Source organism: Balaenoptera ricei, chromosome 1, assembly GCF_028023285.1.
Source record: "Balaenoptera ricei isolate mBalRic1 chromosome 1, mBalRic1.hap2, whole genome shotgun sequence".
Classification (NCBI taxonomy): Eukaryota; Metazoa; Chordata; class Mammalia; order Artiodactyla; family Balaenopteridae; genus Balaenoptera; species Balaenoptera ricei.
The window spans coordinates 5,641,817-5,654,091 of NC_082639.1; the positions used below are offsets into that span (position 1 = coordinate 5,641,817).

A 12,275-nucleotide genomic window follows, 5' to 3' on the forward strand; every position below is an offset into this window, starting at 1 on the left:
TGGGAACAGTGAGAATGTCCCCTGCGTTACTCAACCAATAGCTTTCATTGAGCCCCGTGTCAGGGTCAGAGCAGCTCACGAGGCCCATAAGGGCCGGTCTTCCCGAAGCTTGACATCCAGGCGTCGGGGGTAGACGCAAGGTTTACGCCAGCCTCCAGCCCGGCACCACTGGGCTCAGAGTAACAGGCACAGACGAAGCTCTTGCCTTCATCAGGGATGCAGAAGAACTTCTGAAAATACACAGAAGGCTATGCTAAGTGAGTCAGGACAAGCTTGCCGGAAGAGGTGAAACAGAGAAATAAGCACAAAGGAGTCCAAAGCAAATGCTGCACCTAAACGCCCTCCCCCCCTGCATTTTGACCTCGAGGAATGAGCAGGCCCAGGCAGGGCTAATCCATGAAGGGCAGTGGGGAGAGGGTCCTCCTGGCCCTTGGGTGGGTACATGAGGCTGGAGGGTGCCCATGCCCCGCCCCCCTCCCTCCCTGACAGCTCTTTCTTTTGCTTTCAGCCCATGACACTGGTCTTGTGACCCTACAAGTTGCCTTCAACAACCAGATCATCTCCAACTCAGTGGTGTTTGAGTACAAAGCTCGGGCCCTGCCCACACTCCCATCCTCCCAGCACGACTGGCTGTCACTGGACGGTAAGAACAGCGCTCGGGTCACCTTGCCAGGCCCCAAGGGAGAGGGACACTTGGGAACCCTGTGTGCAAGGTGTGAAAAAGGAGGAAGCATCCACGTTTCCTAACTTCTGCTGCTCAGGGTGCAAGTCTCACCTCGGGAGGACCGGCTGGTCCGCATCCTCAATCTCGGTCTTTCCCTGGGACAGAGTGAGTAGGTGAGCTTGGACCCAGGGCTTGCCGGGGCGTCTGAGTGGCCAGACCAGCCCCTGAGCTGCTGACAGGCCCCTCTCCAGACAGACCTGGGGCAGCAGGGTCCAGGCATCCTCTGCTGCCCCACCCCCAGCCCCAGGGCAGTTTCTAGAAGCAGAGGGAGCTCCTGGAGGCCATCACCAAGCCCTGAGCCTCTCAGAGGCAACAGCAACGGGCGAGGCTGGGGGAAGGCAGCCCAGGTTGGGCTTCTTTCTGATTCCAAGGCCTGGACTTCAAGGCTGTGTTTTGAGTGCTTCTGCCTTTTAGGGACCGTGAGCCATACCTTCTCATGGAAGCCCTCCCCCACCCAGCTGAGGGCGGAGGGCCAGGGAGCCCCCAGAGTCTCCAAGGCGGGAGGCAGGACGTGATGGCCAAGGATGCTTCTCTGAGAGCCGCTGGCCTGCTGCAATGGGGTGCCGAGCAGTGGCTGCACCCCCTGGGGCGCCAGAGGCTCTGCAGAGAAAAGTTGCAGAGGCTGCCCTTCCAGGCCCGGGCATGCCCAGGGGAAGCCCCGGAGCTGGCCTGGGCGGCTGAGCTGATGGTCTGCTCTGGGCACCGAGACAGGGTGGAGGGATGGCTTACACCCGCCCTTAGTATCAGGGCAGCCGCAGAGGTGCCCGTCTGTGGGTTACCTTGCTAGAGACCTTGCCGGCCCAAGGTGTTGGGTCTCAGCTAAGCTGACCCGGGCCCTCTGTGGGGGTCAGTTCCTTAAGCTCCCCTCCCCCATCCACAGCAGCCCTTTGCCTTCTCCCTTCTCAGACCTCCCCTTGCTACTGGTCGCTGGAGGCTCTCTGGGCTTGGGCACATGCCTTAGGCAGCTTTCCTGGGCCACCCAGTGTGTAGTAAATCTCTGCCTCATCCCAGCCCCGGCCCCAGCAGTGACAGGGTGTCTGGCAGCTGCCCTGGCCACTGAACCCTCCGAGCTGTTCCCAGAGGTGGCTTTGGGTCAGCGGGCATCTGCACCCTGGCAGTGGCTGCCTGGGAGCGCCAGGCTGGCCTTGGCAGCCACCCTGGCCGAGGCTGAAGCCAGCCGGCGCTGTGGCGATGACCTGAAGGATGTAACAGAGAAGGGCAGGGTGACCAGGGGCTCCCGTTCAGGAAATCCGGTTTCAGTTTTGCAGAACAAATGGGAAAGGGAACAGGGAACTCTGCAGAGCCCTGGCTCTTCCTCAGTGACCAGGTCACTTCACCAGGGTGCACTGTGGGATGCAGGGACCAGTCAGTGTCGGACCTGCCTGGAAGATGGAGCCCTTCAGAAAGCCAAGTCTAGCCAGGCAGTGCCTTGCCTCAGGGCACAGGAAACGTCAGCCGTCCCCCGGGAAGCCCAGAGGGCAGGCGGTACCAGGAGGCTGCCAGCAGGAGAGGATGCTGTGATAGAGATCATGGGGAAGGGAAGCCACCTTAACTGCTTCATGACAAGCACACCCCTCAGTCCTCGGCCACGCAGGACACCTGTTCCCCAGCAGCCCCCTCTGCCGGAACTTGGAGCTCTGAGCTCCATAGGCCTCCAGTTGAAATAAGCATCCCCCCAGCCCCTGGCAGAATACACAGGAGAGATGACAGGAGTTGGGGAAGGGACGAGGCAGGGCCACCCCCCTACAGAGAGCAGATGGGGGCCCCGAAGGACCCCATGAATCTCTTTCCCTTTGCGCTTGGCCAGGCATCCTTTCAATAGTGGGAGGGGAAGGGGGGCCAGGGCAGAGGAACCGTGAGACGCCCACCCTGCCAGGGTGGAAGAGTAAAACTAACCTCTCCTTGTTCTTTTCCATCCCCCCCCTCCCCGCCCCCAAAAATGAGTACAAGTGACTTATCTACCCAAGGATCATTTTCCCAGCATTTCACCAGCCTGATACATAATAACGGTGGGGGGAGGGGAGCAGAACCGCAGCCGCAGCGCCAGGGTCACAATCCTCCCAGTGCAAAGGGGACAGCTGGGACAGCCCAGAGGGTGGAGGTCCCCCGGGCTCTGGCCAACCCTGTGGCCTGGCAGTGAAGAAGTGTGTCGAAGAAGATGCTGCAGCGACCAGACTGTCAGAAGCCTTCCTCTCCTCTCCCCTCTCCTCCAGTTCCGCAGCTCCTTCCCTCTGCCCCTCCCGCCCCCAAGGTTACCGGGCAAATTCTCAGTTAGAGCCGCGGGGAGGTGGAGGTGCGCGCGCTGCGGCCAGGGGGAGGGGCGGCGGTGGAACGGGAGGGGGCGAGGGGACAGCAGCGCCGAGCGAACTGGGGTGCGGCGGCCGGGCGGCGCGCGTGCACACACAGGCGCACACACAGACATACACACGCGCATGCACACGCGCACACACGCACGCTTGCACGCCCGGCTCAGCTGCAATGCAGGGACCCTGCGCGGAGCGCTGGGCAGGTTGCGCCAGCGCCCGCCCCACGGACTGCGGCACGGCTCGGCCCTCCCCAGCCCAGGGGAGAGAACGGGGACGTGCAGCCAGGGCTGCGCGCTCTCGCGCGGGCGGCCGCCTCCCGCTGCGCGCGCTCCTGGTCCGCCCCACTCCACCCCCGTTCGTCGCCCTGCTTGCCATCCTGGGGGCGCTCTTTGCCCCTCCCTCCATCCCAGAGGGGGAGAAATGTTTGGGAAGAGACTTCAGCTTTCATTTGTTTAAAAAAATGGATTTGTTTGCCAGACTAAAGGCTGGGTGGGGCACGCGGAATGGAATCCGCGCGCGCAGCAGCAGCCGCTGGGGCGCAGCCTTTGTCCGGGGCGCAGCCTTTGTCCTGGGCGCAGCCTTTGTCTGAGCAGCCTGGCCGAGCGGGAGGCGATCGTCCCCGCGGAGGGTCACGGGCGCAGGGGCCCCGTGTCCCCAAAATCTCAGTTGGACACAGCCATCCAGGCGGAGACAAGCATGGAAACGGGGGAGGAGGGAGAACAGGGAGGAGGGGGCGCTGCCGTCGGCATCTACCCGCTCCAGGCCGATTTTGGGGGGAGCACAGTCCTCTGGGTCTCGGGAGCTGCAGCGCTTCTCCCAAACTTAGGGCACTTGCCCACCCTCCCCAGCCCCTGCACTGTGACCTCTAGAGGACACAGGCCCTACAGGCTGGCAGCTTGCGGGCCACCTGTTTGTCTTATGAAGGATTGAATGCATGAGGACACATCAAGAGAGCTTCATCCAGCCCAGTGTTCAAGAAGGCTTCTAGGAGGAAGTGACTCTTCCACTGAGACCTCCAGCCTGAGCAGGCGTCAGTCAGGCTTAGAGGGATGGGAAGGAGTATCCCAGGGGGAGGGGGCAGCAAGGGCCCCAGGCTGTGGAACAGCTGCTTCCTTTAGCCAAGGGGCTCTGGGAACTACCAGCTTCACCATTTCTTCCCCCAGAGGTCCAGATTCAGAACACATTTCCCCAGGCCTCTTGCATCAGGACCCCAGAGTGGTCCGGGGTGGGTCAGCTGTGCATCTGGGGCGCAATGGGACCTCTTCCAGGCAAGAGGCAGTCAAGCAGCCAGTTTACCCAGGGACCGTTTTCTGAGGGCCTCTGGGAAATGTCCCTTCTGCCTGCCATGGGTCCTGTGGACACAAACAGCCAGGGCTGTGCTGAGCGTGGGGAGGCTGTGCTGTGTGCTTAGATGGCCTCGCCTGGGCCTGTGTTTGCAAAAAGAATAAAGCCAGGCCACCTGACCCTGCGGCTCTGGAGCGACGGGGTGGGGCGCACATCTGGCCAAGGGCACTAGGACACCTTTAAGAGATCCCTGTCCCTGGAAGAAAGGTGAGTGAAACTTCTGGGCGCCTGGTTCTTTCCCTTGCAACCAGCTGATGCTCCCCAAGGCCCGGGCCCACCCCTACCCAGCTGAGCCCCTCTCCAAACCGGACTAAGCCGCTTATTCTTAGACTCTATTTTCAACTGCCTCTCGGGCAGCTGAGCCTCCTGCCTGAGTGAGAGGATTGGTGAGATGCACGGATGCAGCTTTCTTGGGCTCAGCCAGCCAGCCACCTGGGCAGGTCTCCTGCCACCCTCGGGTGGGGGAGGGACCTTGTAATCTCAGGCAGAGGGAGGGAGCAGGAACTCACATCTCATCGTCCAGGTGCCTGCTTCAGCATATGAAGCCTTGAGGCAGGGCGGACAGCCCCGGCAGCCTGCCCTCCAGCTCACCGGGGCCAGAGGAGGGTATCTGGCAAGCCAGCCTCTGGGGCAGCCTCGCTCCGGGTTAGAGGTGTGGGAAGGTGGGAGCCTTGCCCCCTGTAAGGAAGTGGAGAGAAGGAAAAGCAAGATTTGGCCTCCTGGTTTGGCCTTCTGTGACCAAACCTTCTGTGCTAATAGATGGAAGAAGTGTAGCTGGGGTGGTCCCCAGCTCTGTCCCCCTCCCCCCCGCCTCCCAGCTGCCTGTCCCTGGCATGTGGCCATGCTCCTGCCAGCCTCTCCCCTGCTGGCTGGTTTCTAACAGCAGCCTCCAACCACCAGGAGTGGGAGACCACACACTGAGCCAGAGACCAAGGGTGCAGCCCAGGGGCAGCAGGAGGGGCCACTCCAGCTGTGAGAATGGCCCCTGGGAAGCTTCTGGATGCTTCCTCCCTCCAGTGAGGACACTCCAGGGCTTTCAGTTGAGTGTACCTTGCTGGCTCCTCCTGGCCTGGCTCCCTCCATCCTGCAGATCCCCCAGCCCGCCTGCCGGTCTCCCTCCTCTGGACCCGTGATGAACTGTCCACATGGGAGAACATCAACAGAGCCAGACAGAAAGTGTGTATCACTTTTACCAGATAATGTGGGGAGAGGAGTAAATGTTAAGTTGTAATGAAGTTTAAATGCCACTGTTTTACTGAAACAAATACAGTTTGTTTCATGGGGTAGAATACAAAATTCAGGAGAGTTTTTTAGATCAGACATAGAGCATCAGTGAATGGTCTTGACTTTGGAGAGTGCCTTGAACCACAGGCAAAGTCAGTGCCCCGAGGGCCCACGTCCTCCTGCCTCTGGGAGCACTTTGAAGAAGCTTCAGAAGCTTGGACGCAGGGGTCTTCTCTGTAAGTAAGAAGGGGCACTGAGAAGAATCTTCTGGCATTCACCTAGAGTGGGGTCTGGGGCATGCTCCAGTGGGTTAACTCACGGGTGTCTGAGTATTTCTTTACATAGCGGGGACCTAAGAGATAAGTCGGTAGTGGCAGAAACTGATTTGAGCCAGTCTTTTTTTTATAAATTTATTTATTTATTTATTTATTTTTGGCTGTGTTGGGTCTTCGTTTCTGTGCAAGGGCTTTCTCCAGTTGCGGCAAGCGGGGGCCACTCTTCATCACGGTGCGCGGGCCTCTCACTGTCGCGGCCTCTCCCGTTGTGGAGCACAGGCTCCAGATGCGCAGTGAGCCAGTCTTCTACTTGGGACATGAAGCTGAGTGGCAGGAAGGGCCTCTGGTCTGAGCTGCAGCTACCCAGCCAGGGCCTCGCTCCAAAGCACAGGCTCCCTCCGCATAGTCAGTGTCTCTGTGCTCTGTGGGGTCCACATCCTTACAGATGGGGGTGGGTGTCCTTAGCCCTCCTTAGGCAGAAACCAAGGGGCCTGGTGCTCAGATGTCCCCCGGAGGCGTGATCTCCTGCTGCTTGCGGCTGGGGCCACAGCGAATGGATCTGGGTGGCAGGGATGAGTCACCCTGGGGCTGGGCCTCACCCGCCTCCTTGCGTCAGTGACAAATGGTGCCCTGCAGAGAAACGGCAAGCCCAGCATCTGCAGAGGCCGAGGAGACAGCCCCTGGGTCCTCGTCCTGGCTATTGGGGCAGGTGGCAAAGTTAAAACCAGTGGGAGAAGACCCGGGGCTCCGGCAGACGTGACCACTCCCGCGGGGGCAGCTTCTGGCCATCAGGGGGCAGGTGGCTCATCCTGAGGCGCGAAGCTGGGAGGCTGAGACCCTCCGATCGTCAATGTCAGCCAACTTATCCTTGACTGTTGCATGAGTTTCCTGGCAGTTCTAGAGGCCCTGGTGCTGGCAGGGCCATGCTCCCTCTGAAGGCTCTAAGGGAGAATCCTTCTTGCCTCTTCCAGCTTCCGGGGGCCGCTGGCAACCTTTGGTGCTCCTTGTCTGGTGGCAACATAACTCCAGCCTCTGCCTCTGTCGTCACATGGCGTCTTCCTTCTCTGTGTGTCTCTGTGTCTCTGTTTTCTCTTCTTACAAGGACACGGGTCATTGGATAAGGGCCCCACCCAATCCAATGAATTCATCTTAAACTAGTTACATCTGTAATTAACTAATTACCAAGACCCTATTTCCAAATAAGGTCACGTTCTGAGGCAGAGGGAGAAGAGAGAGGCCCCAGAGAGCGCAGGCTACGTGAACGTTAACAGAACATTCCAGAAGGAGGAGCTGGTGATGGAGACTGAGAAGGAGCAGTCGGGGGAGTCGGAGGGACACAGAAGAGGGTGGGGTCTCAGAGCCTAGGGTCAGGGGGAAGAGGTGGTCCCTGGGGTCCGAGGTGCTGGAAATCATCCAGTGGATTAAAGACCCCGCAGGCCCTGGGATGCTGTCTCCAGGCCCCTCCCTTCTCCCTCTGCCCACTCTCCGTGAGGGCTTAGCCCCGCCCAGGACCCTCTTTACCATCTGTAAAGGTAAAGGTGCACTGATACGTCCACCTTTGTGCCTCTTCTCAGATCCAGAACCTTCCATCTAGCTGCCCCAGGACATCGCTGCTCCGGTTTTCTTGGGCAAGTCAACGTGTCCCAAATGTTACTCACAATTGTTCTCTTGTTGCCACGCGCCCCCTCCCGACCCTATACCTCCTACAACCTCGGCAGAAAGTCCACCCCAGAGTCATTCCTGATACCCCCTGCTCACGCCTGCCCCCCCCCCCAAGCCCGTCACCATCCTAGTGGCCTTCTCTCCCTAATTTCCCCCACTTCTCTCCATCCCCTCTGCCACCACCCTGACTCGGCCCCAAATGTTCTTGCACATCCTACTCTGGCTCCTGGCCTCCACTCTTGCCTCCTTCCACGAGGGTCATCCCTTCTTGCATCACCAGGCACCGCTCTGACTGCGGGGGACCTTCGTTCTCGTGGGCTTTACGTTCTAGAGGCGGGAGAAAGATAACAAACACATCACAGAGGAAATATCGGGGCACTTACCGCGGGCAGCCTGGTAGAGGGTGCCAGGGTGGCTGCTTGAGGTCGGCGGCCGGCGGAGGCCTCTCTGGGGAGGCGCTATGTCAGAAAGGACGCACACGCTAAGATCCTGGGAAGGACGTTCCAGGCCGAGGGAATCACAGAACAGAGTTCCCTGGGAGACACGGAGCCTGGTGTGTAGGGGCCGCCCTGGTGAGCAGGCTAAGGGGAGGTGCAGCGGAAGGAGAAGGGGCCGGGCCTCTGGGGGCCCATCAGCCAGGGCAGGGGGCTGGGACTTTATCCTGAGGACAGTGGGAGGGTTATAAGCCAGTGAGGTGACACGCTCAGTTATGTTTTCAGGACCACCCCGCCCCCGCCCCGGCTGCTGTCTGGAGCATGAATTGTGTCTCTACTCACAGGGCGACCACCCCGGCCGCTCTTGCATCAGTGCGGGCAAGAGATGAGAGTGGCTCCGACAAGGCCGGTGATGATGAATCCCAAGAGACACAGTTTGGGGACTTTTGTGGGGTAGAGTCATGGGCCCTGCTGATGATTTGAACACGGAGGATGAGAAAGAGAAGGATGGGTAGTGCCTAGATTTGGGGCTTAAACAATGGTGGGGGACAGGGGACCATTTCCTGAGATGGAGGAGTTTGAAGAAGGTGGGAGAGAGGGAATCTCGAGTGGGTTTTGGTCATATTCTGGTTGACAGCCTATTAGAGTTGCCAAGTGTACAGTTGGGTTGGAAAGTCTGCAGGCCAAGGAGGGGCCCAGAAAGGAGATAAAATTTAGATGTCATCAGCTCAGCAATGGAATTTAAAGCCATGGGTCTAGAGGCAGTTGCTCCACGAAAGAGGGTGGATAAAGGAGAGGAGAGGGCACAGGGTCAAGCATGGGCTCCCCCAGTATTTAAATGTCAAGCAGAAAAGTTGCTGGCAAAGGGGCTGAGGAGAAGCATCCAGCGAGAGGAGGAAGACGGGGAGGATGTGACCACGGGGAGGCCAGGAGAAGAGGGTGTTTCAAGAAAAAGGGTGTGGCAGCCGTTTTAATACCAGGAGAAGGGGAGCAGAGCGTTCCAGGCAGAGGAAACCACACGTAGGAAGACCCCACGGCAGGAGGGAGCTCCGTGAATTTAAAGAACCCGGAGAAGTGGCTGAAAACTCTGGTAGCCTGTCTCTGAGCTCAGATCCCTGACTCTCCCCAGGCTGGGACAGGAAAGACCTGGCCCAGGAGGTCTTGTGCCCCCAACCCCTCCTCGTGCAGCCAGAGAAAAAGCCCCGGGCCCTGCCTTTCCTGCCTTGCCCTCTGCTGTTGGCCCAGAAAACCATCCCACAGGTCTGCAGGCCCCAGAGAGGCAGCTTCCCTGGCCCCGGGCTCAGGGAGACATCCACACCTGCTCTGAGTCCCAGGGACAAACTCCCTCCCAGTTGCTCCCCACTGGGGTGCAGGGACTGGTGCCAAGTACCAAAGCAGGAACAAACTGTGACTCACCCGCCAAACGGTAGGTGGATGTCAGACCCAGTGGAGACGGCTCTCAACCCCCGACCACTGGCTGTGGCCGGAATGCGGGAATCCTGCAGATGGGCCCAACGGCTGCCTGGAAGTCCTGCTCCCTCCTAAATCAGTTACATCGGACTCCCATTCCTCCACCACGTCATTTAGACGCGGGTCAGCTGTGCTGCAGGGGGCACAGCCTCGAAGAAAGGCCTCTTGGCAGAGCTGGGATCCCAGAAAGACCAGCACGCCTGGGGAGACGGCCAGTTCAGGCCAGCGTTTTACAGGCTTCCTTAGCCTTTCCTAGGATCCGGCCCCGGAATACACCTCCCTGGAAAATAATGGAGATGCTGATCTGTTTACCCAGCAGTGGGAGCAATGGTCCTGAGACGGGGAGACCCAGGACATCGCCCCGTGAGCAAGGAGAAGGGGCCGTGGGCGGAGCGGGGGCTGGTGTGGCCTCCAGAAGGAAGCGGGGTCCTGGAGGTCCTGGAGCTGGATGAGAGGAGACCCCCGCCTCCCCTACCAATGACCCAGATCCCAGCCTCTGGGTGGGGCGAGCACAAGCCCTCTCCTTTTAAAAACTCCCCCAAATACACACGTTTCTGATCCTTTCCAAGCAGCCCAGCGACTGACCTTGTCTCCCGCCTCTGTGACAACGAGACATTCACAAGAGTCTGATAGGCTGAAGACCAGCTCCCTCAACTGCTGACATGTTCCACCTGTGAACTTAAAGTCCTTTGTTTGAGGAAAAAAAAGTGACAGGCAGGTATGTGTCAGATGTTCCATACTTAATAATGGGAGACATTTAAAAAAATCCGTGGCAGAGTGGAAATAGTTGATACATCAGAAACAGACTTAGAATCTTCGAGAGTTAGAACTTGAAAGAAATGGTTGTTGCATTGTCCAACCTCCTCATCCCTCTGGAAGGAATCTGGGCCACCAGAAGAGCGGCGACTTGCCCCAAACCACTGCCGGATCAGGACAGAAGCCCTCCCGACTCTAGATCAGTGTGTGCCCTGCTCCCTCCACCCACTTCCCCTTCTCCATCCCACAGCCAGACTCACAGACTCCGGAAGCCGGGACACAGGGCAGGTGAGAAACCAGCCGGCCGAGGCCCTGGGCCAGTCCTGACATCAGCAGATGGAGAGGTCCCCTGAGTGTCCTTTCTCCTGCCCAGGTCCGAGATGGGCCCTCACCCCATTTGGTGGCACCCACTTTTAGAAGAGCTGCTGACGCCTTGGGTCGCCTCAACGGCACCAAAGCTGTATCCCTTGGTCTTGAGACACGAGGGAGAGCTGGCAGACCTGTTGGCACAGAGCTGCCCACCCAGAGGTTACTGCAGCTGACATCTACGTGCCACCACCTGCCAGGCCCTATCCACGAAGCGTTTACGCGTATCGATTCACTCAGACTTCCCAACTACGTACGAGGTCCCCCATCCTACAGATGAGGACGCAGACACACAGTGAGCAGGTGATGCCGAGAGGATCATACATAGTGGTCTGACCCCACCCACCGGCTCCTGACCTCCACACAATGAGAGCCTTCCTCTGCGCCTCTTCTCCCTACTGCAGTTATGCTGCATCCGATGGGGGCCTCCAGAGCTAGAAACATCCTTCATCCCTGCTTCTCCCTTCCCCACGACCCTCTTCCCCCCAGCCAAGCAGTTTGCAAAGTAGGACCCCCAGGGCTTCCTCCTCCCATCTTCCGGGTCCTCTACCATTTTTCTATCTCAGGCCTTTAGCATCACACACCCGGGCTTGGAGCCTCCCCGCTGGCCTTCCTGCCGTCACATTCTTTCCCTCCCCATCCATGCTGTGTATCACTGATGCCTTTGGAAAGGATTGACGAGAACCCACTGTGTGCCAGGCGCTGTGCAAGGTGCGATCCCCTGGGAGAGACAGACCCAAAAACTGGTGATTGTAACCCAGTGCAGCACGATGAGTTAGAAACGGAGGCGGGGCTGCCAGCGGCACCTGTTGGGAGGGACGTGGTCTTCTGGGAAGGTCAGGATCAACTCTGACTCTGCAGCACGGAATCCAAGACACTTTCTAAGCTGCCCTCGGCCTGTCTTTCTCGGCTCATCTTCAGCCCTCCCCTCCTCTCCCCCTGCACAAGGCTCTCCCCTCCTCTCTACCAAAATACCCAGATTTCCCCAAACATACTGTAGTGTTTCTCACCTCGAGGCCTTCACACATGCCGTTCCCTCTGGTCTCTCAGGTTATTTCTCCTGTGGCTGCTTTAGAGAACTCCTGCTCCATTGAAAATTTCTACTGTAAGGCCCTTTCCCTCTAAAAGCTGACTTCCCCCCTCATTCCACTGCCCCCCACACAGGATGCCTTCTTTTTATTTGGCTTTTCCATTACACTTTGTAAATTCCTCCCTTAGCAATTCTTCCTTTGTAATCATTTATTCCCTAACTGGTACTGGAGCCCCCAGTAGGTGCCAGGCCCTGGGCCAGTGCTGGGATTAGAACAAAGGAGTGAATGAAAACGAGCAGATGAGTTTCCTGTGCTCACCCAGCTTACCATCTAGCAGAGGAAAAACCAGACCTGAACGCCTAGCCTTTGCACAAATAAGTGTGTGGGGAGCTTGTAATGGAGGGTTAAGAGGAGGTCTGGGAGGGATTTCTTGAAGAAGTGGCCCCTGCGCTGAGGTCTGAGGGAGGAGCAGAAGTTAACTCCATGAAGAGGGGAGGGAACAGCATGGGGAACAGCATGCACAGACAGCCCTGTGGTGGGAGGGAGCCTCGTGGATATAAGGGAGCCACCTTGTGTGGGGATCAGACCAGACAGGTTAGAGGGGGTACCCAGGCACCAGCCAGGCTGAGGAGTGCTGGCTTTATCCCCAAGGAGAGGAAAGCCATGGAAGGTTTGAGAGGCAT

The 12,275-nt window shown here is 58.6% G+C and overlaps 1 protein-coding gene across 6 annotated transcripts in view; it reads left to right on the forward strand.

Moving 5' to 3' along the window:
* Positions 1–12,275, forward strand: part of LOC132356876 (calmodulin-binding transcription activator 1) — a 90,790-nt gene that overhangs the window by 11,815 nt on the left and 66,700 nt on the right. For all 6 annotated transcript variants that reach the window (XM_059910081.1, XM_059910161.1, XM_059910243.1 and 3 more), the window contains exon 3: positions 509–643. In XM_059910081.1, coding sequence (XP_059766064.1) covers positions 509–643 — 135 coding nt within the window. The remainder of the gene's footprint in view (positions 1–508; positions 644–12,275) is intronic.